Here is a 24,937-nt window from a genome sequence, read left to right on the forward strand (position 1 = left end):
CAAAACCCACAAAAAAGAGGGGTATAGTGCTGTCTCGCGGGACCCATTCGACCGACAGGCTCGGCTTCCGTGGCCAGGCTGCAATACCTTGGGCAGGCAGTCATCAGATAAATGGAACACCCTGTATTTACAAATAAATACACACCAAACAATAGCGTAAGTATTGGAGAGTGCCGATCCCAGCCCTCCATACGGATCATTTATTGCCACGATCGGACAGCCCTACTTTCAGCTACAGTGCAGTATTGCCTCATCAGATCTCGATCGAAAGATTACCTGGCGCACCATATGTGGAGCTGCGTCATCGCCATTGAGTAGGTACGTCTTGTAGTCCTCGATGGTGAGGGATTATGAGGCCGTACAATGCACACCCTTCGCCCACCTCTGGGTATGGGTACATCTTCGATGTGAGCCACACGAACTCCACACTCTGTGAACCATTCGCCTCATCTTTCAATAGGGCGATAACCTTCTTGTTTCATGATATTATTCTAAAAATATTATCGGCCACATATCATGACGTATCAAATTCTTCGTGTTTGTACCTAATTATGTCATACAGATTACAGCCTTCACCCAATAGAGAAACTGTCTTTATTCATACACAGTAGCTTGGGATCTGCGAAGTTTGGATTCACAAAATCGTAGTGCAATTGGTACACATGGAGTTTGGACGGATCCAGAAAACACATAACGATACAGACAGGCTTTGTGAACTGCATGAAACGTTAGCCATCTCGACAGCGACTAGTCCTTCATTTAAGAAGGTGCCCCATTTGAAATTAGGTCTTATGACATAATCTCTTGCACCATAACTCCATCCATCCCACCAGTGCACTGAATGAATGTCGAGGTACCATTCAATCCGTAAATTGAATTATTCATTAACTTGTAAAAACCTTTTTGACAATGACACGTTGCGAGTGCGCTCTGTTTGGTAAACGGTGTTTACATCAATGTACTCTTTCAACCAGCAATGCTGCATGAACGAGAACCCATGGGTGACACTAACAAGTTCCATCCCCAAACTGAGACACTGATGGAGGAGTCTGTAGAGGTGAATATAACGATACTTATTCTCCAGCGTTGTGAGCAGTTTCGGTATAGGACCATTTCGCAAGGCTAGATACTCCAGACACATCGGCAAGCCACTGTGCTCGTCAGGTAAATGAGTGCGATATGCCAGTTCTACTTCCAGAACATATCCCTCACCAGCATCCGCAGCGACATCATGGATCTTTTCCTTCAGTCTGGTGATTTCTTCTCTGGACATCCACCGGAGCTCTCCAGATGGCAGACTTTGTTCTGTGGCATACTAATAGGGGTTGTTTACATCCAGGTGAAGGATGTAACTTATATCGTCAGATGGCCTGTACACCCTCCTCAATAATTCATGACATTATTTACTTTTGGGTACCTGTGCACGCACTGAAAAAGTCAGACGCAAATGCCACATTATAAGAAGAGCGGCATATCGGCATTGGTCAGCAATTAAGTGCTGACCCAAGTTATTCTTGACATTGTGCTGTATCTGTGGTAGCAGAGACAAAACGCGAACGATATTCCTCAATTTGTTTTTAGTGGGGAAAATCAATAAACAAGATCATTGCTGATGTCGACAAAGTAGTCGAGACAAAAACACAATGTAAGCAAGAAACGAAGTATGGATCCCACTTTGGATCTTATAACAGAAGAATAACAAAATAAAATGTTTTCCTCAGAAGTCTATCGCTCGAGAAACTGCACCAAACAAAAGGCGGAAACAAAAAAACTAGAGAGTGGCGGGCACAGCATTGCCAAACAGTTGTCCAGGGAGGTCAGACCACTATCGCAGGACACTCTCGAGTCACAGTCCGGAGCTACCACTCCTGACGATCCGGGATTACCAACAGACGAGGCGGGTGGATGTTGCTGCCGGAATGGCAGATCCCTACAAGTCTGGGCGACGTGTCAAAAGTGCCTCCTGGCCGGCGGTGCACCGGCTTATAAGGCCGGTTAGCGGATGGATCTTCTGGGACTATTTTCTATCACTTGAGTGCTGTGGGAAAATAGTCTGATTGCTGATTGCGACCTCTGGCGCTGCGATGCTCGGTTAGCGGGCCGTGGCGGCCGCTGACTGCGACACGAGGCTGTGTTTTCGTCTCCCGCAGTGGCCTCAGTCGTACCATAAACTCTGCTCTGGTTTCACTCGTTGTGATGAAGGCATCCCGCATCTCTGTTCTGTCATGCGGGACGCCGATGTCGCAAGCGGACGCGATAGACGCTGCACTTTGTTTCCCACCAAAGCCCTGGTGCAGTGAAGTAGAAGGCGGGTTCCAAATAGTATGTGCACACGCATAAGCTCCCGATTTCTCTAAAAACGTCTACGAGCTGGAATAGACAATTGTTCAAGCGTAATCTAGCATATTCTCCTAAGTTATGGATGCTGAATTCCTGCCAAACTTTCACTGCGTGCTCACTCTCCGCAGCTGTTACGGCAGTGCTTGTTAGTTTACTGGGGAATGCGGTTATGTTGGGCATTGTGGTTTCATGGCATCTCTCAATCGAATCCTGTTATTTGTATGGAAACAAGGTGAAACACTGCATTATCAGGATATGCAGGTCTGGTGATATGCATGTTCTCGTGATGCATCGTCTCAGCAAGTTTCTGAAGAGAAGCATGCATGAAGCAAAGCGAATCCAGGAAGCAGACTTATTCTTGAAATGATTCTCTTGGAAAATGAAACGTGCTTTTCTACTACGTCAGGAATGACACTGACTTTATCATCCTTCAAACCGAAATCACCGAAGTGCTATACGAGAAAGTAAGCATCATACTCACCAGAATTGTGCAAGAAGGTAAGTATGTGGCAAGTCAGTGGTGCGCTGCAGAACTTTTCTGTTAGATGACAATCATTTCTACATCGAGTTTCCACTTTACTATCCAATGGCAGTCCACAAATATGACACTCAACTACCTGCTCATACAAGGCATCATTCTCTTGTGACACAGTCATAAGAACGTTGTTGTGATAAATTACATCAGCTTCCCACACAAGTTTTTGGAGCTCACCGAGCAACCATCTCACCCGATTATTCCTAACATGTGATTGGAATCTATTGCAGCTGGATTCATACGAGCAATGCAACTTGATATAGTGCCACATATTGTAGGTAACAATCTATGAAAGTAGTATGGAGGCCTTCACAACACGACACAGAATGTAGGAGGCACTCAAGGTCTGTATACATTGTGGATGGGCATCGCTCTTAGTGGTGGGTGTTCTTAAGCTTCAAGAACTTGTTAGCTTTGGTAGGCGTTTCCAGACACACTGGTTCTTGGTTTGAGCAGTCAATGAGGCATCTTTCAAGATACTCACACTTGGTGAATGAGCTGAGGCATCTACAGTAGAAATACGTTGCCTCTTGATTTTTTTACATTTGGGCGGAAATTAGGTGGACGTGCTTTTGATCCACTCATAGTGTGTCTTGTCACACAGGGAGAAGAACAACAAATCTACATGTTTGGTGCACTGATCAGCTGATTTGTAAAATTAGAGGCATCCAGCTACTTCTTGCTTAACTTCTTTGTTCTGAATAGTGTACTCATAGTCATATTCTGTCTTGCTATTATTAGTTCCCAGGATGTAAACGTGAACGAATAATCAGGGTTCCGCATCACGATCTTTGGTAGGTCCTAGAGGTTTGGTGGGAATGAGATGTCCTGACAATTGTAATGTCTGCGGGCATTGCATGTCTTGTAAGTACTCAGAAGCACTGCATTTGTAGGGTAATTTCTATTGCAAGCAGAGGTGACCATGCAAAGCAATATTCATCCCTCTCATTTAAATTGTGGTCGTTAATGCATGCTTTTATAGCGGCAATATCTTTTGGAAGAGGTATGAAACTGGACCTCCAATTATGTGGACGGCTTGTCAGAAGTTCCAAACACTTTGTGAGTGAATAACCTCACGATATCACACGAGTTCCCCTCCAAATAAGGACGATGCTCATCTCTTCAGTAGCATCACTGCCTTCTTATGGGGTGGTCAGTCAGCTCACACTATAGAGCTATGTAGCACTTAATGGCAGAATTGTGCAGGTAGTTGACAGTTTTGGGGAGCAGAGCATCCTTTCCAAAACCCTATTATAGCCGTCAAGAAAAGTGGCAGGATCTCAGTGACCCAGATTCGAGTTATCAATGCAGGTCTGTGAGATTGTGTCCCCAAAAGAACCAGCAACCACAGAGAAGTCCAATATGGCTGTGGGACTTACATGTTGATCCATAACAGAGTGGGAAAGGATTCTGCTGCTGCTATGTAATATTGAAGTGGTATTCTATGTCCTGTAGGTCCATGACAACTGGTAGATGGTCCAGGTCATGGTTGTATTGGCAAATGAACAGTCCTCGCGACAGCAATAATGATGAACCAAGCTGGGTGGTGCATGTAGGCATGGCAAATACACCATAGGTGAATTGGGACTGGGTGACGAACGCATAATCATCTTGTCGGGTTATGGAGTACTTGTTGTTGCAGGTGCATCTCTGACTCAAGACATATCCATCACATCTGCAATAGAAGAAAAAGAAGGAGAAGTCAGTTATCAGGATGAAGCTATGACACACAAAAACATGAAAGATAAGTCATTTTAAATACATACCTGCAGGATCAGTGGACTCAAATCTGGGTTACTTATTAGTCCCTGATGAACCACCATTTCCAATATAGCATTTCATTTCTGCTGATTCTATCAGCGCTGTTGTTGCTGCTGGCAAGTCTCAGACTGGAATGACTTCTCACACTGAAAAGACTTGTATTGATAGCCAAATACCACAGTCCTTTATTTATTTCAGCCAATGGAAAACAAGTATTCATGTCTCTAGTTTAATGGTTTTAGGGATGATGTTGACTGCTTGTGGATGTGCGCTGGGCTCCGATATTTGACACCAGTTTCGCCAGTGTTTTTAAATATAGAATTATATTTCCATGCAGATGCATACACTGGCCTATCATACATGCTTCACTTCCGCCATTCAAGAAATAAGAGGAATTCACTGTCACACTGAGACTACCTGTGCACCACGACCAGTATCAGCAGCACACTACCAATGCATTGGACGCCGCTCTCAGAGACTAACACAAACATTTTAGTAACAACCTTTAGCAGGTGTTCGCTAGTGCAGAAGCCATCGATGTAACCACCAGTTGTCGCTCAGAGTCTGTCAAGTGCAGCTTCCACAGTAATATTAATAATTGTAATGGATAGTGGTGACAATAACGTTTCAGTAAGGATTCATGAGAGCCTTGCAGGCTGTCCAGTAGCATTGGGCAGCCGATATCATGCAGAGCCAACATACAGCACAGTGGACGTTATCTGGCGATAAAGGAACATAACTGTATCGAGACGTTACTAGTCTCTGACGTGTGTTTAAAAAAAATATAATAAAAACCCGAATGTTTTTATCAATAGCAGTCCGAAAGGGGCGTTTGAAAATCGTTCAGTGGTACTTTATGTGCATGAGTTCATGTAACTGATTTCCTCTTGAAACAATGAAAATTGTTGACACATAGAGAGTATTCTGCGATAGATCTCCATATGTCAAAATCAGTTTAGTTGATTATCCATATCGGTACAACAAACGTATGAGTAAAGACTCCGTGTGTATGTGTGTGTGTGTGTCATGTAGTTTTTCGCTCCAGCCTGCTTCATCTACGATGTATTCGCCATGCCTCATGATATGGTATTACAAGACATCACTGCAAATAATGATGTGATGAGATGCTCGTGGTCTTATTTAGGCACCGCTATTTTAGAAGCTTACTATACAACTATAAATGTCTGCATATTTCATTTATTTATTATGCATGATACTTATTAATTTTTTCTGTCATTGCAGATGAGATGGGGGCTGTACGAAGACATGGGCTTGTACCTGCAACAGCTAACCTGACTGTGATCCATTTGACGCCCCAGATCGGTTTGTCGGCAATGTATGCGCCACACCCGCAAACACCACCATTGCAAGGTCCATCATGATCATCAGTGTGGTACAGGCTGATGACACAAGCTCATTTGTCGAAGCAGCCATGCCCTGGACCATCTCACAATTGTCATGGAGCTACACAACATCAGATATCACTTCAACATCGTTCTGGACTTAGCACCCGCAGTACCCCAGCCCACTATGCTACAGATCACCACGTAAGTCCTGCAGCTGCACTGGACAGCTCTGTGGTTGCTGGTTCTTTTGGGGACAGCATCTCACAAACCTGCATTGATAACTCAAATGTGGGTTACTGAGATCCTGCCACTTTTCTCAATGCGTGCCAGGACATTCTGGAAAGGACGTTGTACAGAATTGTCAATGACCTGCAGCACACCATCATGTCATGTCACACCCCACAGAAAGAGAGCAATGATGCTCAAAAGAAGAAGAGCGCTGCCAAATTTGGGAGGGAACTTGTATGACATCACGGGGTATTCAATTGTAGACTGGTTCAGAACTTTTGTCAAGAGTGTAATACACGGTCCTTTTTCCAATATGCAGGAAAGAGGCTTCATTCTTGGGGGTTCTTGGGGTTAGGTAAGAGACTCAGGCATGTACTCTACCTTCGTATATACTTGCATATCTATGATCCAACTAAGGGTGGGCCCAGTTTCAAACCTATTGCAAAAGATATTGCCACTAAAAAGCATGCAGTAATGTCAAGAACCTAGATGAGAGTGATGAATTTTGCTTTGAATGGTCACTTCTGGCTTGCAATAGCAATTGCCTTACGAATGGAGTGTTTCTGAGTACTTACAATACAGCTAATCCCCAAAGGCATTACAATTTCCAAAGCATCTCATTCCCTGCAAAACTCCAAGACCTACCAAAATTCGAAGGCAGAACTGTGATTATTCGATTCGCGATTACACCCTGGAAGTTGATGTTAGCAAGCCAGAAGATTACCATAAGCACAATGTGCAGAACAAAGACGTTAAGAATTAAGTAGTTGCACGTCTATAGTTTTTCAAATTAGCTAACAGTGCCCCAAACACATAGGTTTGTTGCTCTTCTCTGAGTGTGACAAGACACACTACATGTGAGTCAAAAGCATGTCTGCTTAGTTTCTACCTAAACGTAAAAAAATAAGGGGCAAGATACTTTGTCATAGATGCCTCAACTCGTTTACCAAGAGTGAGTATCTTGCAAGACATCTCACTGACTGCTTGAGCCAGGAACCGGTGAATGTGGAAATGCCTACCAAAGCTATAAAGCTTGTAAACCTTTAATATGCCCACCGCCAGGCGCAATGACTTGTACACAGACTTTGAGCACCTCCTAGATCCGGTGGTACATTGTGGAGGCGATTCCTCTGCTTACATACCACCTTCACAGATTGGCTCATACAATACAGGGCATCATATCAAGTTATATGTTTACATGAATCCAGTTGTAACAAATTCTACTACATGTTTGGGACAATCCTTCTAGATGGTTGCTCACTGAGCTCGAAAATCTTGCATGGAAATTTGAGGGGATTTATCACAACAACGTTCCCGTAACCTACTCACAGGAGAATGATGCCTTGTATGAGCAGACAGCTGAGTGTTATCTTTGTTGCCTGTCAGTGGATAGAGAAATGGAAACTCCATGTAGATACTATTGTCATCTAACAGGAAAGTTCTTCACCGCAGCCACTAATGCATGCAACTTGAAGCACAACTGCTATGGCATATATCCACCTTCTTTCACAATTTGGGTGGGTATGATGTGTACTCTCTCACTCAGCACTTGGGTGATTTCGGTTTGAAGGATGATAAAGGCAGTGTTATTCCTAACATCGTTGAAAAGTAAATTTCTTTTGCCAGGAGAATCATTCCAAGAATAACTCTGCTTCCTGGATTCGCTTTGCTTCATACATGCTCCTCTTCAGAAACTTGATGAGATGATGCTTCGCGAGAACATGCTTATCGCCACAGTCATATATCCCAATAATTTTTCTATACAAATACCAGGATTCGAAGGAGAGACTACAAAAAACACATTAACTGACATAACCTCTTTCTCCAGTAAACTAATGGGTATTGCCATAATGGATGTGAAGCATGAGCACACAGTGAATGTTTGGCAGAAGTCTGGCAGCCCTACTTTAGGAGAATATGCTAGATTATGCATGAAAATGGATCTACACCAGCTCTTCAGAAATTCAGGAGTGACAGACTTTGCCAGTGTGTGCACAGGTACACCAAGGCAGATAACATCACGTATTAGTGATGATGGTGTACAGACCATCTGATGATTTAAGTTACATCCTTTGATTGGAAGGGTGGGTAGACGTATGGCATACAACAAAGGCTACCATCTAGAGGGTTCCGATGGATGTCCAAAGAGGAGATCACCAGACTGAAGGGGTAGATCAATGATGAGGCTGTGCATGCTAGTAAGAGATATGTTCTGGAAGTAGAACTGGCATAGTCTGCCCAGTTGCATGACGAACACAGTGACTTGCCGGTATGTTCCACGAAATGGTTCCATCCCAAAACTGTTGACAATGTTGGGGACTTAGAACTAACATGTCCTCCACACAAGAAAACACCATCATTATCTCAGGTTGGGGATGGAAATTTTTAGTACCACCCACGGAATCTCCTAAAAGCAGGAATGCTGGTTGAAAGGGTGTATTGATGTTAACATCATAAAGTGGTCTCTGGTGACAGGTGACTTTGAAAAAGATTTTTAAAGTTAATGAACAATTCATTTTATACTCACACTATTCATTGGTGTGATTGACTGTGTGGGTGTGTATTTATTTGTGACCATTTGATGTGTATATGTGAGTGTGTGCAGAACAGGTGGATGAAATGCTCATCATAGTTGTGTGTGTGCGAGCCTGAATGCCTGCTTGGACGCCATGTGTTTATATGTTGTGTGTGGTGTCACAGCCAGACACCACACTTGCTAGGTGGTAGCCTTTAAATCGGCCGCGGTCCGTTAGTATACGTCGGACCCGCGTGTCGCCAGAATCAGTGATTGCAGACCGAGCGCCGCCACACGGCAGGTCTAGAGAGACTTCCTAGCACTCGCCCCAGTTGTACAGCCGACTTTGCTAGCGATGGTTCACTGACAAATTACGCTCTCATTTGCCGAGACGATAGTTAGCATAGCTTTCAGCTACGCCATTTGCTACGACCTAGTAAGGCGCCATTATCATTTGCTATTTATCTTGTGATACATGTACCGTCAGACCGATGTTCACCCATTATGAATTAAAGTTAAGTATTCCAGTAGTTACTTACGTTCTTTGCTACTATAAATTCCCTTACCTGTTCCAGACCTCACGCCAGCCTGCGTGAGTTTAAACGCGTGCCTTTCGGCTTCACCTCATAGTGGCTTGGCTGTCTTGCCAAGTCACAACATTGTGTGTCTATGGAATATATATATATATATATATATATATATATATATATATAGCTTAATTTGGCGTAACGAAAGAATTGGTGCACATTTTCTGTCGATTTGATGCGTCTTTCTCGGATAATTATAAATAAATCAAAAGTTCTTCCAGAATTTTACTTTTTTCGAGTTCAGCGCCATCTGTCAATCGTTTAAAAATGTTTTAGACATAACTTGATTGCTTTTTTATGAATAAACCGAACCTGTAATAAAAAATGGGTGTTTCCATTTAAGATTTAAAAGTTGCCCCCCGCCCAACCCAAGGGGGTGGGCGTTGGAAGTCACGTGTAGTATCATTTGATGTCTCCCTTTGAGCTTACGAACTTGTCTTACGCACTACTTTTACCCGATGTATTGTTTTTTGTCTTACCCACTATTTTTACCCGATGTATAGTTTTCGAGATAATCTCATCCGAAACTTCAAATGTACCACCCTGTACACTGTTACTCCCTGTTTCACATGTATATTCTGTATACAGAAACATATTATCAGAAATGAAATACTAGAAAATCAAAATAATACTTGTAGAAAGAAAGTGTAAATAATGTATGTGGAACAAAAATGGAATATGTAGTATTTAAGTTCTTGTATCTGATAGCCATAAGTCATCAGAAATTATAATAGCCTTTCAAATAAAACCAATGTGTATATATGTAAGAAAAATAAATGACTGTGTAAATACATCAAATGCAAAAATTGAAAATTATCATACATATGAAAAAATAGCTCTTTAGAAATACCGCTGTGAGATTTGTTGTCAGAAACAAACAGCTCGCAAATAAAATAAAGAAAATTATTAATAAATAACAACATATTATTATAAAATTGTTAACAGTAAACCATAAAGTTTACTGTTATATTATTTTTCTTATTTCCAAACCCTTTCACTATAGAATTATTGTTGATATAACTAATCCGAAACCTCTTCCCATGATGCACAGACCTTTGACTGAGGAGAATACACAGTTGAGCTAGTTATGGAGAATACTAAGGGGGAGGAGTGGGAGCTCGAATCTTATTTGTCCATTAGGTTTCCCACAATTTTATTGTGCTCCCGTTGATTGAGAAAGATAGGGGAATGGGAGGGGTTTCTCGCCAGTTTTATATCACACGACCAGTATCGAGATACGTCATGACCCTGAATATAAGTAGCACAATTGGTTGAGAAGTGTGGGTGTTCCCTGGGTGTCCTTTATCAATTCCCAATGGTTCGCCTAGAGGAGGGGAGTGGTGGGTCACCTTGAATATAAGTCGACCAAGTGTGTAACGTAACACTGGATGTGTAATCTATTACCCCTTATCTTATCGCTGATAAGAATGGAATGTGCTCATACTGGCCTTTTAATGTTATGCCCCCTTAGCATTTTCCATGTGTGCTGTGAGTTGGCATACCGAGAGATGCTCAGAAAAGAGAGAGAGAGAGAGAGAGAGAGAGAGAGAGAGAGAGAGAAACTAATGCTCCGATAACCCAGTACCACTTTTATTCATAAATCACTGGCCGAAGTAAACATGTACAACTTGGTAATAAGTTGGAAAAAATCGAAATGGTTTCTGAGGCTTTCTCCTGTGCAGCCTCTCTCTTCCACTGCTTGTTCCTTCTTCCTTCATGTTTCTGTCCAAGACGACCAGTGGCATAAATCTAAGCTAAATGCGTAAACGCATTCATGAGTAATTGGCCGCAGAGCTCTCTCTCTCTCTATCTATCTCTCTTTTCCCTCTTTCCAATATAGCAGCAATCTCAAATTAAGTTACTCATATACTTGTAAAATCAGCAGATTTCAGTCGTTACTTTTCATAACGTCTATCTAATGATAGTATACATCGTCTTATGTACATTGGTCCTTAAGACTTATGGACTAAAGTAACTTTCGTATGATCTGTCACTGCCAAGTAACATACTGAATGAAACTTAGATCATACGTAGACAAAACTACTGCAGTATAGCACAGAATGTAACTGAAAGAAATATGGAGAACGAGCAGGCTAGATCATTTTCCAAATATCCTCTCATCCCAGACACCTCTTCACCTGAGCAGTTCAATGTGGTCACGCATTGTCATGCATAAAAACGAAATCAGGACTGAATGCACCCCTGAAAAGACGCACATGGGAAGGAGTATAATGTCACGATAACGTTGACCAGTGAGAGTTCCGTGTTTATGGTTTGGAGGTCAGTAGGGGCGTACAACTGTGTAACAATATGTCTCCTCACACCATAACACCTGAACCACCAAAATGATTATGTTCGACATTGTTGGATGTACCCTCACATGGCGAGAGATGGGAACAGGTAATCACATAATGCAGGTGCATTTGGCTGAGCCTTGAGTTTTGTAGATGACAATGCGTGATTGCTTGGAACATCGCAGGTGGAGGAACTTTTGGATCAAGAGCATGTTCGGCAAATGGATTAGCCTGCCTGGTGCCCGAATTTAAACCCCATCGAGCACATGACGGGTGTGTTTGGGAGACATATTGCAACATGTCTACATGCGCTAGTGACCATCCAGAAGCTGTCAACAGCGCTGGTGGAACCCCTTCTGCAAGAACTCCTTAGAAACCTTGTGCCAGCATAGAGTGAACGTTGAAGGGCGTGCGTTGCCGTCCATGGTGATTATACACCCTATTAAGAATTAGATCCTGCCTTGCAAGGTCCTGGGAACCATTCTGAATTTCGGTGACTTGAGTGTAATTGTTGTCTTTGAATAAATGTGTAATTTCTGTTTGTCTCATTGCGTATTTATTTTCCGTTTTTTTCTGTACTTGGCTGTAGCAGTTATTCCTATGCATGGCCTACATTTCATTGAACTATGTCACTTGGCAATGACACATCATGGGAAGTTACTTTCATCCTTAAGTTTTGCACACCAGCGTATATAATACATAACAGTTTTCAATTCGCTTCAAACTGAAAGAACTTCTGGGAAATTAGGTATTTTTAAACAACACAATCTAATCTCAAACAATCATGTATTTAAATTTATCTGTCATTTATATTCCTTCAGTAGACTGTGGCTATCAGCGGCCATGTTACTGCTCTCGAGCCCTTGAATAAAACAAGTAAAATACACAAAACTACTTTGATCAGATTAAACATAATAATTTGAAGTCTGAAGAGATGTTCATGATTTGTGTGCTTTTGTATCCTATGAGGACGACGGTGCTATGGATTCCTCGTAACATTGTAGGTAAGGGAGATGGATGCAGGTGCAACTGGGGAGGAAGCAACATGAAAAAAAGAAAGCATGATGAATACTGGGAAGGGTCAAGAGATGAGAGGTAGGTGATATGAGATGGATAGGCTCGCAGTTATGTTGGGAAAAGCTAGACTATAGTCGTTATTTGAACTGAAGGTGTACAGTAGATTATAACTGACAGGATTAGTAGATTTCAGAAATAATATCATAGTCTGAGAAGGAAAAACGATTGAAATTGCTCTGGGAAAGGACATGTAGTATGTGAAGATGTAACTCGATGCTAGAGTCGCATCAGTAGACAAGCAATTACAGCGTTTCATACTTACAGACATAATGACAATCAGGCAGGTTGGGATATACGTGTGGAATAGGTAGTATCCCAGGCGACGTTTGAGCACGAATACAACCTCCAGACAGGTGAAGTTACCTGGAATCAAACAAGATACTTCTGCGATAGCTGTTTTTATATTTCCATTATGGGAATACCCACATAAAACGCTAAGTTGCGTAATAAAAATGGCACCAGTAGCATATACATTGGTTAGGATTTTCCTTAGTAGTAAGCTCAACAAAAGTAGCATCAAGCAAATGTATAAGCTCCTGCATGGCAACAAAAACCTGTAAGGAGAGGTGGACAGAGTTCTGTTATTCCACCTCTGCATCATCACAGATCCAGTCTTGTGCTGTATGTTTTGTCACTGCAGCAAATCTATGACTGGAAACCAATGCTCACAGTTGGTATGATGTCTGGCAGCTGCAGCTCATCCATGTCAGACACATCATTTTGTAACACCAAAAAGTTACAGCTGTTGACACTATCGTGATATAAAACAGCCGAGAGATTCTGGATGACACTGCAGCAATAGTAAACTTTATCCATGGCTCAGCACACAAGATTATACATGATGTGCTCCAGTTTCACTTTGTGTCTACACCTTCACCTGAACGTCACCAACTTGACCTCATACATTGATCAGCCAGAACGTTATGAACACCGACCTACTATCGATAGAAACCCGTCCAGGATATAGCACCGTCATCTGGCCAGGAATGACTGCTAGTCAGACACACCCACGGTGCATGTAGTATCAGTGAGCGTCCTGCCCATGTGTAGAATGGGGGAGGTACGTGATCTATCTGAGTTTGACCGAAGGCAGATTGTGACGGCCTGTAGGCTCGGCACGAGCATTTCGGAAACTGCACGGCTTGTCTTGTGTTCGAGGAGTGCTGTGGTGAATGTCTTCAACACGTAGCGAAACTAAGGTGAAACCAATTCTAGACGTCGTGGTGCTGGGCAGTCATCCTTCATTACGGATGTCGGACGTAGTAGCCTGAGCAGACTGGTACAATAGGACAGGGGGCGAAGTGTGGCAGGGGTAACATCTGACTGTAATGTCAGGCAGAATACAAGTTTCTATGAACACAGAGTGCACCAAACACTCCTAACGATGGGCCTCCACAGCTGATGACCCATGCATGTGCCAATTTTAACACCACAAGATCAGCAACTACGACTGAAATGGGCAAGCGACCATCGGCAATGGACGTTGGTGCACTGGCAGAGCGTTGCATGGTCTCATTAATCCCTTTACCTTCTTCATCATACTGATAGGAGGGCACGAAACCGTCGTCTTCCAGGAACAGCCGTATGATACTTGTACTGCAGGACAAAGACAAGCTGGCGGCGACTCGATTATGCTCGGGGACATTCATGCAGGCATCTGTGGGTCTAGTGGAGCTTGTGAAAGGCACCATGGCTGCCAAGGAGTATCGCACACTGGCTACAGGCCACGAAAACCCTTTCATGAGGATCATGTTTCCCCACAGCAGTGACGTGTTACAACAAGATAATGCTCTATGCCACAAAGGCCAGGAGTGTGATGGAGGAACAGAGTGGCGAATCGTAACATAAAAATGTTCAAAGCAAAAATAGGTGTGATACCAGCCATACATTAAAGATTGTACACTTTGACAGCATGATCAAAGCATGTTACCAATATCAAAACAGTATTTCACAAACCTTTTACTCACTGTGCAGTATTACATGCTCGGACATCAAGCAGCTGCAGTGGGATGAAGCGAGTGTAATCCAATGCGTGCGCGTACTTAAAAGCTACACTATGTGATCGAAAGTATCTGGCTACCTAACTGAAAATGACTTACAAGTTCATGAGGCCCCCCCCCCTTTCCATCGGTGATGCTGAAATTCAATATGGTTTTGGCCCACTCTTAGCCTTGATGACAACTTCCACTCTCGCAGGCATACACTCAATCAGGTGTTGGAAGGTTTGCCGGCCGCTGTGGCTGAGCGGTTCTAGGCGCTTCAGTGCGGAACCGCACTGCTGCTACGGCCGCAGGTTCGAATCCTACCTCGGGCATGGATGTGTGTGATGTCCTTAGGTTAGTTGGGTTTAAGTTGTTCTAAGTCTAGGGGACTGATGGCCTCAGATGTTAAGTCCCATAGTGCTTAGAGCCATTTGAATTTTGCTGGAAGGTTTCATGGGTAATGGCAGCCCATTCTTCACGGAGTGCTGCACTGAGGAGGGGTATCGATGTCGGTCGGTGAGGCCTGGCACGAAGTCGGAGTTCCAAAATATCCCAAAGGTATTCTATAGGATTCAGGTCAGGACTCTGCGCAGGTCAGTCCATTACAGGGATGTTATAATCGTGTAACCACTCCGCCACAGGCCGTGCATTATGAACAGGTACTCGATCGTGTTGAAAGATGCAATCGTCGTCCCTAAATAGCTCTTCAACAGTGAGAAGCAAGAAAGTGCCTGAAACATCAATGTAGGCCTGTGCTGTAATAGTGCCACGCAAAACAAAAAGGGGTGCAAGCGCCTTCCATGAAAAGTACGACCATACTATAACGCCATCGTCTCCGAATTTTACTGTTGGCACTACAAACGCTGGCAGATGACGTTCACCGGGCATTCGCCATACTTACACTGCCATCGGATCGCCACATTGTGTACCGTGATTCGTCACTCCACACAATGTTCAATTATCCAGTGTTTACGCTTCTTATACCAAGCGAGGCGTCGTTTGGCATTTACCAGCCGCTCGACCATGAAAGCCAAGTTTTCTCACCTCCTGCCTAACTGTCATAGTACTTGCAGTGGATCCTGATGCAGTTTGGTATTCCTGTGTGTTGGTTTAGATAGATGTTTGCCTATTACACAGTACGACCCTCTTCAACTTTCGGCGGTCTCTTTCAGTCAACAGACGAGGTCGGCCTGTACGCTTTTGTGCATTACGTTTCCCTTCACGTTTCCACTTCACTATCACATCGGAAACAGTAGACCTAGGGATTTTAGGAGTATGAAAATCTCGCTTACAGACTTGTGACACAAGTGACACCCAATCACTTGACCACGTTCGAACTTCATGAGTTCTGCGGAGCGCCCCATTCTCCTCTCTCACGATGTATTATGACTACTGAGGTCGCTGTAGCTGGCAGTAGGTGGCAGCGCAATGCACCTAATATGAAGGACGTATGTTTTTGGGGGTGTCTGGATACTTTTGATCACATAGTGTATATGTTATGAAGGTCAAAACTGCGCACTGTCAGAGTTATGCCTCAAATTTTCGAGCGGGATCTATTACCTTACAGTTGCACATTTTCTCCTCAAAATATGAGGTCACGCTTGTAGTGGCATTTACTTAGCACTTATGTATGTTTGACAGTTTTCTCCACAGTTGTAGATATATTTCTCGAGAAGAGAGCACAATTTTAGTAGTTCTAACTAGTTTTGGTCTAAAAAGACTGGTTTTACACACAAAATAAAATGTTAGATCTGAAGTAGGTCTTATTAGAACAAAACTAGTGACAACTATAAAAACTATGTAGTTCTGAAGGTGAAAAGTTAAGCATAATTTTATTATTACATATTTTTCCATTAATTATGTAGTTGCTCACAGAATGGTGCTTCAGAAAGGCAGGCCACATCTAGAAACATCTTTTAGATTTTAATTGCCACACTTTAGTAATATTATTAGTATTCAGAAAAATTATTTACTGTCGCAGGAAGAAATGTTTGCCCTCAATTGTGTTCAGAAGTAATTAAAATATACTTTTGCCATTAAAATTGTGAAACCGTGAGGGCACGCTGCAACAAACGACAGGTAAACATAAAGTGTACTACGTGCTTGGATATGGAAATAATAAGCATTTCAGCACAATTACACCAAGTAGTTAAGAGCAATACCATCTACATACTGCACACAACCTGCTCAAAAGAACCGGAACACCGTTATGTAATGCGGATCTGATCACTAGATGTCAACAGAGGAGGACTCGCCATTATAATTGGAGGCGAGGAGTGCTTTATTGTCAGAAGAGAAGCAGTAAGAGCGGAAACGGCTGTCAGGAGAACTCACTGACATCTAATGTGGGCTAGTCATCAGATTGTACCCGAGTAACAAATGCATCAGGGGTATTTCAGCCCTTCTAAAGCTGCCCCAATCGACTGTTGGTGATGTGACTGAAGTGGAAAAGCGAAGAAACAACAACAGCTAAACAAAGAGAAGACGGAACTCATGTACTAAAGGACACTGGGCTTCGAGCATTGTAAAAAGCGCTAGAAGCCGGCCTCTGTGGCCGAATGGTTCTAGGCGCTTCAGCCCGGAACCGCGCTGCTGCTACGGTCGCAGGTTCGAATCCTGCCTTGGGCATGGATGTGTGTGATGTCCTTAGGTTAGTTAGGTTTAAGTAGCTTTAAGTATAGGGGAATGGTGACCTCAGATGTTAAGTCCCATAGTGTTTGAGCCATTTTAACCATTTGAAACGCTAGAAATCCGCGGAAGGAATCACTCATGAGTTCCGAAGTGTCGCCAGCACTCCTACTAGCTCAATGTCTGTGGGTAAGGAGTTAAAAATAATGGCGTATAGTGGTCGAGCATCTCCTCAAAAGCCACAATTTTCTGTAGTCATTGGTAAGTGATTTTTAGCTAGTGTAAAGAGCGATGCCACTAGACAATGCATGACTGGAAACGATTGATTTGGAGTGATGAATCACGCTATACTCTCTGGGAATCCGATGGAAGTGTTTGGGTTTGGCGAATGCCTGGAGAACGTTACCTGCCAATAGTGAAGTACGGAGGAGGTAATATTACGATATGGGAGTGTTTTCGTGGTTAGGATGTGCTCCTCTTATTGTGCTTAAGAAAATTCTAAATGCAGAAAGATATAGACACATTTACAGGGTCGTATACTATGTACAGCAGAGAAACAGTTCAGAGACGTTGATTGACTGTATCGGAATTACAATGCATCGCGTCATAAAGTAGCATCTGTGAGGCAAAGGTTTGTGGACAATAACATTCCTGAAATCGACTGGCGTGTCCAGAGTCCCGACCTCCATCCAATGGAACACCATTGGGATGAATTAGAAAGTCGACTGCACTGCAGATCCCAGCGTCCAAAATCTCTACCTACTCTGGTTGCGGCACTTGTGGAATAATGGACTGCCATTGCTCGACACACATTCAGACAGCTCACAGGAAGTGTTACCAGCAGAGTTCAAGTCGTCATAAAGGCGAAGGGTAGACACACCTCATGTAACTGTCCAGTAATAGGTGTCCACACAGACATTCAGATGGTTTATATAAGGAAAGATTACGCAGCGGAGTTCTCATTCTGTAATGGCATTTGAATGTTGTTTTTTGACAGAAGAGCTTGTTATTCTTTATGTAAGAAACAGAAACGACGACCAACACGTGTCAAGAATCAAGAGCGTCAGTATGCTTTGTCATTTCGGAATGTTACTGCTCGAATTGGTCGGTGCTCCATATGAATGTGGAACGATAGGTACAGGAAGGCCATATGCAACGCCATGCAGTATCTCGAAGGTCCCACACGACTAGCTTCAAAGAGGGCAGGCATATTATTTGCTTGGCTCTACAGCATCATTCCGCTACCTCACATACCCCGAGTCGGGGAACGGGTTTGTTTACAGTAAGTCAAGTATGCATTAACGCCGATCATGGCTACGACTTCCCTTGACACTGTAGTAGCGAGGCGGTCGACTGGTGCCCTGACCAGAACGTTCTCCAGACCTCACAGCTATTTAAAATGTATATTATCATCGGTGGCCGAGAAACTGGCAATCCATCACTCGCCAACTCCTACAGTTGACGAACTCTGTCATGGAGTTGAAGCAGTAAGAAACGAATTACCCATGTGTGCCAGCCGAGATCGGTTCGACTTGATGCCCAGCCGGGACAGAGCCATTGTTGCTGCCCTGTGTATTAAATATTGCTCATTGTATCCCTCAACATAACAGTTTTAATCGTGTACTTATCCTACAACACTACATACACGCAATAAGTAAAATGTCCTTATTTTCTATTCTTCCTGGTTTTGTAATTTTAAGGACTAGCAGTGTGCGTATTAGTTCTTTTGTACGACAACACTTTCATCAGAGTTGGCCAAACAGATGATGAATGTGAGATTCTAACGAATGCTAAGTCAACCACAGAATACTTCATTGGAAATGCTCGTAAGCATTTTGTAGTCCCATCTTTGTAAAGATGCTACATTTCCACATTCATAGAAATGTTGTTATTTCCAAAATGATGTAAAGATATTTGGTATGTGTATAGATGACATAAAGATTGAAAAAGCGCAAAATGGCTAAACAGGAATCGCTAGAGGACAAATGTAAGGCTTTAGAAATATGTTTCACTAGGGGAAAGATATACACTCCTGGAAATTGAAATAAGAACACCGTGAATTCAGTGTCCCAGGAAGGGGAAACTTTATTGACACATTCCTGGCGTCAGATACATCACATGATCACACTGACAGAACCACAGGCACATAGACACAGGCAACAGAGCATGCACAATGTCGGCACTAGTACAGTGTATATCCACCTTTCGCAGCAATGCAGGCTGCTATTCTCCCATGGAGACGATCGTAGAGATGCTGGATGTAGTCCTGTGGAACGGCTTGCCATGCCATTTCCACCTGGCGCCTCAGTTGGACCAGCGTTCGTGCTGGACGTGCAGACCGCGTGAGACGACGCTTCATCCAGTCCCAAACATGCTCAATGGGGGACAGATCCGGAGATCTTGCTGGCCAGGGTAGTTGACTTACACCTTCTAGAGCACGTTGGGTGGCACGGGATACATGCGGACGTGCATTGTCCTGTTGGAACAGCAAGTTCCCTTGCCGGTCTAGGAATGGTAGAACGATGGGTTCGATGACGGTTTGGATGTACCGTGCACTATTCAGTGTCCCCTCGACGATCACCAGTGGTGTGCGGCCAGTGTAGGAGATCGCTCCCCACACCATGATGCCGGGTGTTGGCCCTGTGTGCCTCGGTCGTATGCAGTCCTGATTGTGGCACTCACCTGCACGGCGCCAAACACGCATACGACCATCATTGGCACCAAGGCAGAAGCGACTCTCATCGCTGAAGACGACACGTCTCCATTCGTCCCTCCATTCACGCCTGTCGCGACACCACTGGAAGCGGGCTGCACGATGTTGGGGCGTGAGCGGAAGACGGCCTAACGGTGTGCGGGACCGTAGCCCAGCTTCATGGAGACGGTTGCGAATGGTCCTCGCCGATACCCCAGGAGCAACAGTGTCCCTAATTTGCTGGGAAGTGGCGGTGCGGTCCCCTACGGCACTGCGTAGGATCCTACGGTCTTGGCGTGCATCCATGCGTCGCTGCGGTCCGGTCCCAGGTCGACGGGCACGTGCACCTTCCGCCGACCACTGGCGACAACATCGATGTACTGTGGAGACCTCACGCCCCACGTGTTGAGCAATTCAGCGGTACGTCCACCCGGCCTCCCGCATGCCCACTATACGCCCTCGCTCAAAGTCCGTCAACTGCACATACGGTTCACGTCCACGCTGTCGCGACATGCTACCAGTGTTAAAGACTGCGATGGAGCTCCGTATGCCATGGCAAACTGGCTGACACTGACGGAGGCGGTGCACAAATGCTGCGCAGCTAGCGCCATTCGACGGCCAACACCGCGGTTCCTGGTGTGTCCGCTGTGCCGTGCGTGTGATCATTGCTTGTACAGCCCTCTCGCAGTGTCCGGAGCAAGTATGGTGGGTCTGACACACCGGTGTCAATGTGTTCTTTTTTCCATTTCCAGGAGTGTATACCACCTACAGGAAAATTAAAGTAGCCTTTGGAGAAAAGAGAGCAAGCTGTATGAATACCAAGAGCTCAGATGGAAAACCAGTACTAAGAAGGAATGGGAAGGTGAAAGCTGGAAGGAGTATACAGAGGATCTACACAAGGGAGATGAAATTGAAGGCAATATTATAGAAAAGGATGTAGATGAAGATGTGATGGGAGACATACTGCGAGAAGAATTTGACAGAAGACTGAAAGACTTAAGTCGATACAAGGACCCCGCAATAGATGACATTCCCTTAGAACTACTGTTATCTTTGAGAAAGCCTGCCATGAAAAAACTATTCCATCTGGTGTGCAAGGTATATGAGGCAGGCAAAATACCCTTAGACTTGAAGAAGATTGTATTAATTTCAGTTGCAAAGGAAACAGATGCTGACATGTGTGAATAATACCGAAATAACAGTTTAGTACGTTACAACTGCAAAATACTAACAGAAATTTCTTTATAGAGGAATGGAGAAATTGGTTGAAGATGACCTTGGGGAAAATCAGTTTGGATTCCCAAAAAAATGTAGGAACGTGCGAGGCAGTACTGATCCTACACCGTTTCTTAGAAGGTAGGTTAAGGAAAGGCGAACCCTCACTTACAGCATTTGTAGACTTGGAGAAGGCTTTTGGCAATGTTGACTGGAATATTCTTTTTGAAATTCTGAAGGTAGTAGGGGTAAAAGGGAGGGAGCGAAAGGCTATTTACAACTTGTACAGGAACGAGACGACAATTACAAGAGTCGAAGGGCATGAGACGGAAGCAGTGAGAAAGGGTTGTAGCCTATCCTCGATATTACTCGATCTATACATTGATTAAGCAGTAAAGGGAACCAAAAAAAATTGGAGAAGGAATTAAAGTTCATCTGGAAGAAATTAAAACTTTGAGGTTTGCTGATGACATCGTAATTCTGTCAAAGGCTTTTAGTACTTGGAAGATCAGATGAATGGAAAGGATGGTGTTTTGAAGGGAGGATATTAGATGAACATCAACAAAAGCAAACAGGGATAATGGGGTGCAGTTGTATTAAATCAACTGAAGAAATTACGTTGACAAACAAGATACAAAAAGTAGTGGATGAGTTTTGCTATTTGGGCGGAAAAATAGCTGATGATGACCGACATACAGAGGATGTAAAATGTAGACTGGCAATCACAACAAAAGCGTCACTGAAGAAGAGAAATTTGTAATATCGAGTATAGATTTAAGTCTTATGAAGTTTTTTGTGAAGGTATTTGTCTGGAGTGTAGCCATGTATGGAAGAGAAATATGGACAATAAATAGTTTAAACAAAAAGCGAATAGAGGCTTTTGAAATGTGGTGCTACAGAAAAAACGCTGAAGATCAAATGGGCGTTACTAATGAGGAGACAAGAAATTTGTGGCACAACTTGGTCAAAAGAAGGGATAGTTTGATAGGACACATTCTGGTACTCCTACGGAACACTAATTTAGTATTCGAGGGAAGTGTGGGGAGCAAAAATAGTAGAGGAAGACCGAAAGGTCAATACAGTAAGTAGATTCAGAAGGAAGTTGGCTGCAGTCATTATTCAGAGATGAAGAGGCTTGCACAGGAAAGAGTAGCATGAAGAGCTGCATCAAACCAGTCTTGAAACTGAAGACCAGAAGAACAACATAAACATATTACATTATTATGTATACACAGATATTATTTGCCAATTTCTGTAGATATCGGATGTGTTCGTGCATTGTAAAATTGCTTGAGCTGTTAAATTCTTGCTTCTTTAGGATAAAATAAACTTTTGAAATTGCTGAAAAAGCCGGCCGGAGTGGCCGAGCGGTTCTAGGCGCTACAGTCTGGAACGGCGCGAGCGCTACGGTCGCAGGTTCGAATCCTGCCTCGGGCATGGATGTGTGTGATGTCCTTAGGTTAGTTAGGGTAAGTAGTTCTAAGTTCTAGAGGACCGATGACCTCGGATGTTAAGTCCCATAGTGCTCAGAGCCATTTTTTTATTTTTTTTGGCGAAAAAACTGTGGGTGTTATAGTGTCTGTGCGTTTCAGATGTTCTTGGAGAAGTTTTCTCTGTATAGCAATGTTTCTGGCTGTTCTAGCACATCAAATTTTATATCATTATTTTCTCTATGGAGTACAGTTAAGCTGTTGGCGATGTTTCCATTGTTGATGTCAGCCTGTATTTTGTTGTACATTTTGTTAATCGAGTTTATTGAGAACCTATTATTCATTGCAGTTGGTTTGATGGTGCCAATTTCCTGTTCCTGAATAGACATGCGCTAATGAATGAAATTCACAACTACCTAACTGTACCCACACAGAAAATAATGGTAGAAAACTTGATCTGCTAGAACAACCAGATATATTGCTTCACAGAGAAAAATTTCACGAGAATATGTAAAGCGAACAAACTGATTTGATAGTCATATTTTTGCAGCAAAAATTTGTTTCTTCCTAAGAAAGCAAAAATTTAACAGTTGAAACCATTTTGCGATTTAGAGTCACATCTAATACCTAGAGGAAAAATTTATTTGGCAAATGACATCTTGGTATAAATAATAATGAATTACCTTTATAATATCTTAGAAGTAACAACACCTGCATAAAAGTGGAAATCTAGCACCTTTACATTTACATATTCTTTGTATTGTTTCAATTTTGTTGAAAAAGCACTGTGAGACTAAAAGTGTTTATATGTATGTAAATATGTTTACACATACCATGCCTAAAACTGCGTAACTATTGCTGGAAACAAGAGGTAATACTTGTTTCTGGCTTAGGTTTGTGAAACTTGTAGTCTCAGTGTGTCACCTTGTAATATACCAGAAGGAACATGTTTTGAAAAATAATAAACAGAGTCCGCCAGAAAAATGTATACACACTTTAAGGAACGAAAAGTATTACTTATGTGTTTATTTTACATTTAATAATTAATCACACATGTTGTACAACCTCCAGTTTAGCACATGGTTACTTTAAATGTTCCAAATGTTCACCGTTGGCAGCTATACACATAACAGAACGACGAGCGGTCTCCACAACTACATCAGTCAATGTTACTGTGGCGATAGCTGCACATGTCGCTGTAATCTCCTGGTGAAGTTCCTCCAGCGTGCATAGCTTACGTCGATAGACGTTATCTTTCCCAGTTCCCCACAAGCAAAAGTCCATAGGTGTTAGATCTGGCGAACGTGGAGGGAACTCAATGGGCCCTCTTCGTCCAATCCAATGCCCTGGAAAATTGTCATCCAGGAAAGCTCATATGGCTAGGTGGTAGTGTGGTGGCGCCCTGTCCTGTTGGTAGAAGACCTCTTCATCAGCTCTATAAAGCACACGTATACCTGGCAAAATTGATGTGCAGAACATTTCCAGGTAAACTTCTCCAGTGACAGTAGTATCAAAGAAAGAGGGTCCTACTAAGCCCCTAGATGACAGTCCACACCACACATGAACTCCTGGTAGATTGACCTCTTTATCCACATAAACATGCGGATTTTCTAGTGCCCAGTACAACCTGTTGTGCCGATTAACCGTTACATTAAGTTTAAATTGTGCATTGTCACTCCACACTACCTTCGCCACAAATTGTTCGTCATCAGTACCATTTGCAAAATCGCATTTGGCTATCAGGATTGTTATCATTAAGTAGTGTCCTATGTGAGTGACAGAAGCGACCTGGGTGCGAGCGACCTTGTCGAGCTACAAGATGGCTGCTAAGAGCCAACCAGCTGTTTCTATAAAACGGCGCCCCTAAACTGTACAATACTGTAGTTGGAGAGCAAGGCTACAAAATTAGGTTTACTTAAGAAAATAAAGCAAAAAGGAATGCTGTGCATGAAATTTACAAAGGTAGGAATCTCCATGGAGAATTTCGTAATTCATATCATCAGTTACGAAGATCACCAAACAAATTCTTCGAATACACGTGAATGAGCAGAGGAGCATTGGATTATCGCATCAATAAATTAAAGACGAATGTTTTTTTTTACGCGATCAAGAACTTTTAACAGCCAATAAATGCTGAAGAATGACTGACTACGTTAAATACAGAGCTTGAGAACAGCATAAAACAAAAAATAAGGTCCTGGTATCGATCCCAGGCATGTATCACATTTTAACTGACTCAGTTACAATTCTGTATACTAAGTTTTATGTATACTGTTTATACTGAATCGCCAAGTATATTTTTAAGGT

General features: G+C 43.0%; 1 protein-coding gene across 2 annotated transcripts in view; it reads right to left on the reverse strand.

Moving 5' to 3' along the window:
• Positions 1-24,937, reverse strand: part of LOC124722852 (glycine receptor subunit alpha-3) — a 375,323-nt gene that overhangs the window by 106,840 nt on the left and 243,546 nt on the right. For both annotated transcript variants that reach the window (XM_047247978.1, XM_047247977.1), the window contains exon 7: positions 12,946-13,046. In XM_047247978.1, coding sequence (XP_047103934.1) covers positions 12,946-13,046 — 101 coding nt within the window. The remainder of the gene's footprint in view (positions 1-12,945; positions 13,047-24,937) is intronic.

Source organism: Schistocerca piceifrons, chromosome X (assembly GCF_021461385.2).
Source record: "Schistocerca piceifrons isolate TAMUIC-IGC-003096 chromosome X, iqSchPice1.1, whole genome shotgun sequence".
Classification (NCBI taxonomy): domain Eukaryota; kingdom Metazoa; phylum Arthropoda; class Insecta; order Orthoptera; family Acrididae; genus Schistocerca; species Schistocerca piceifrons.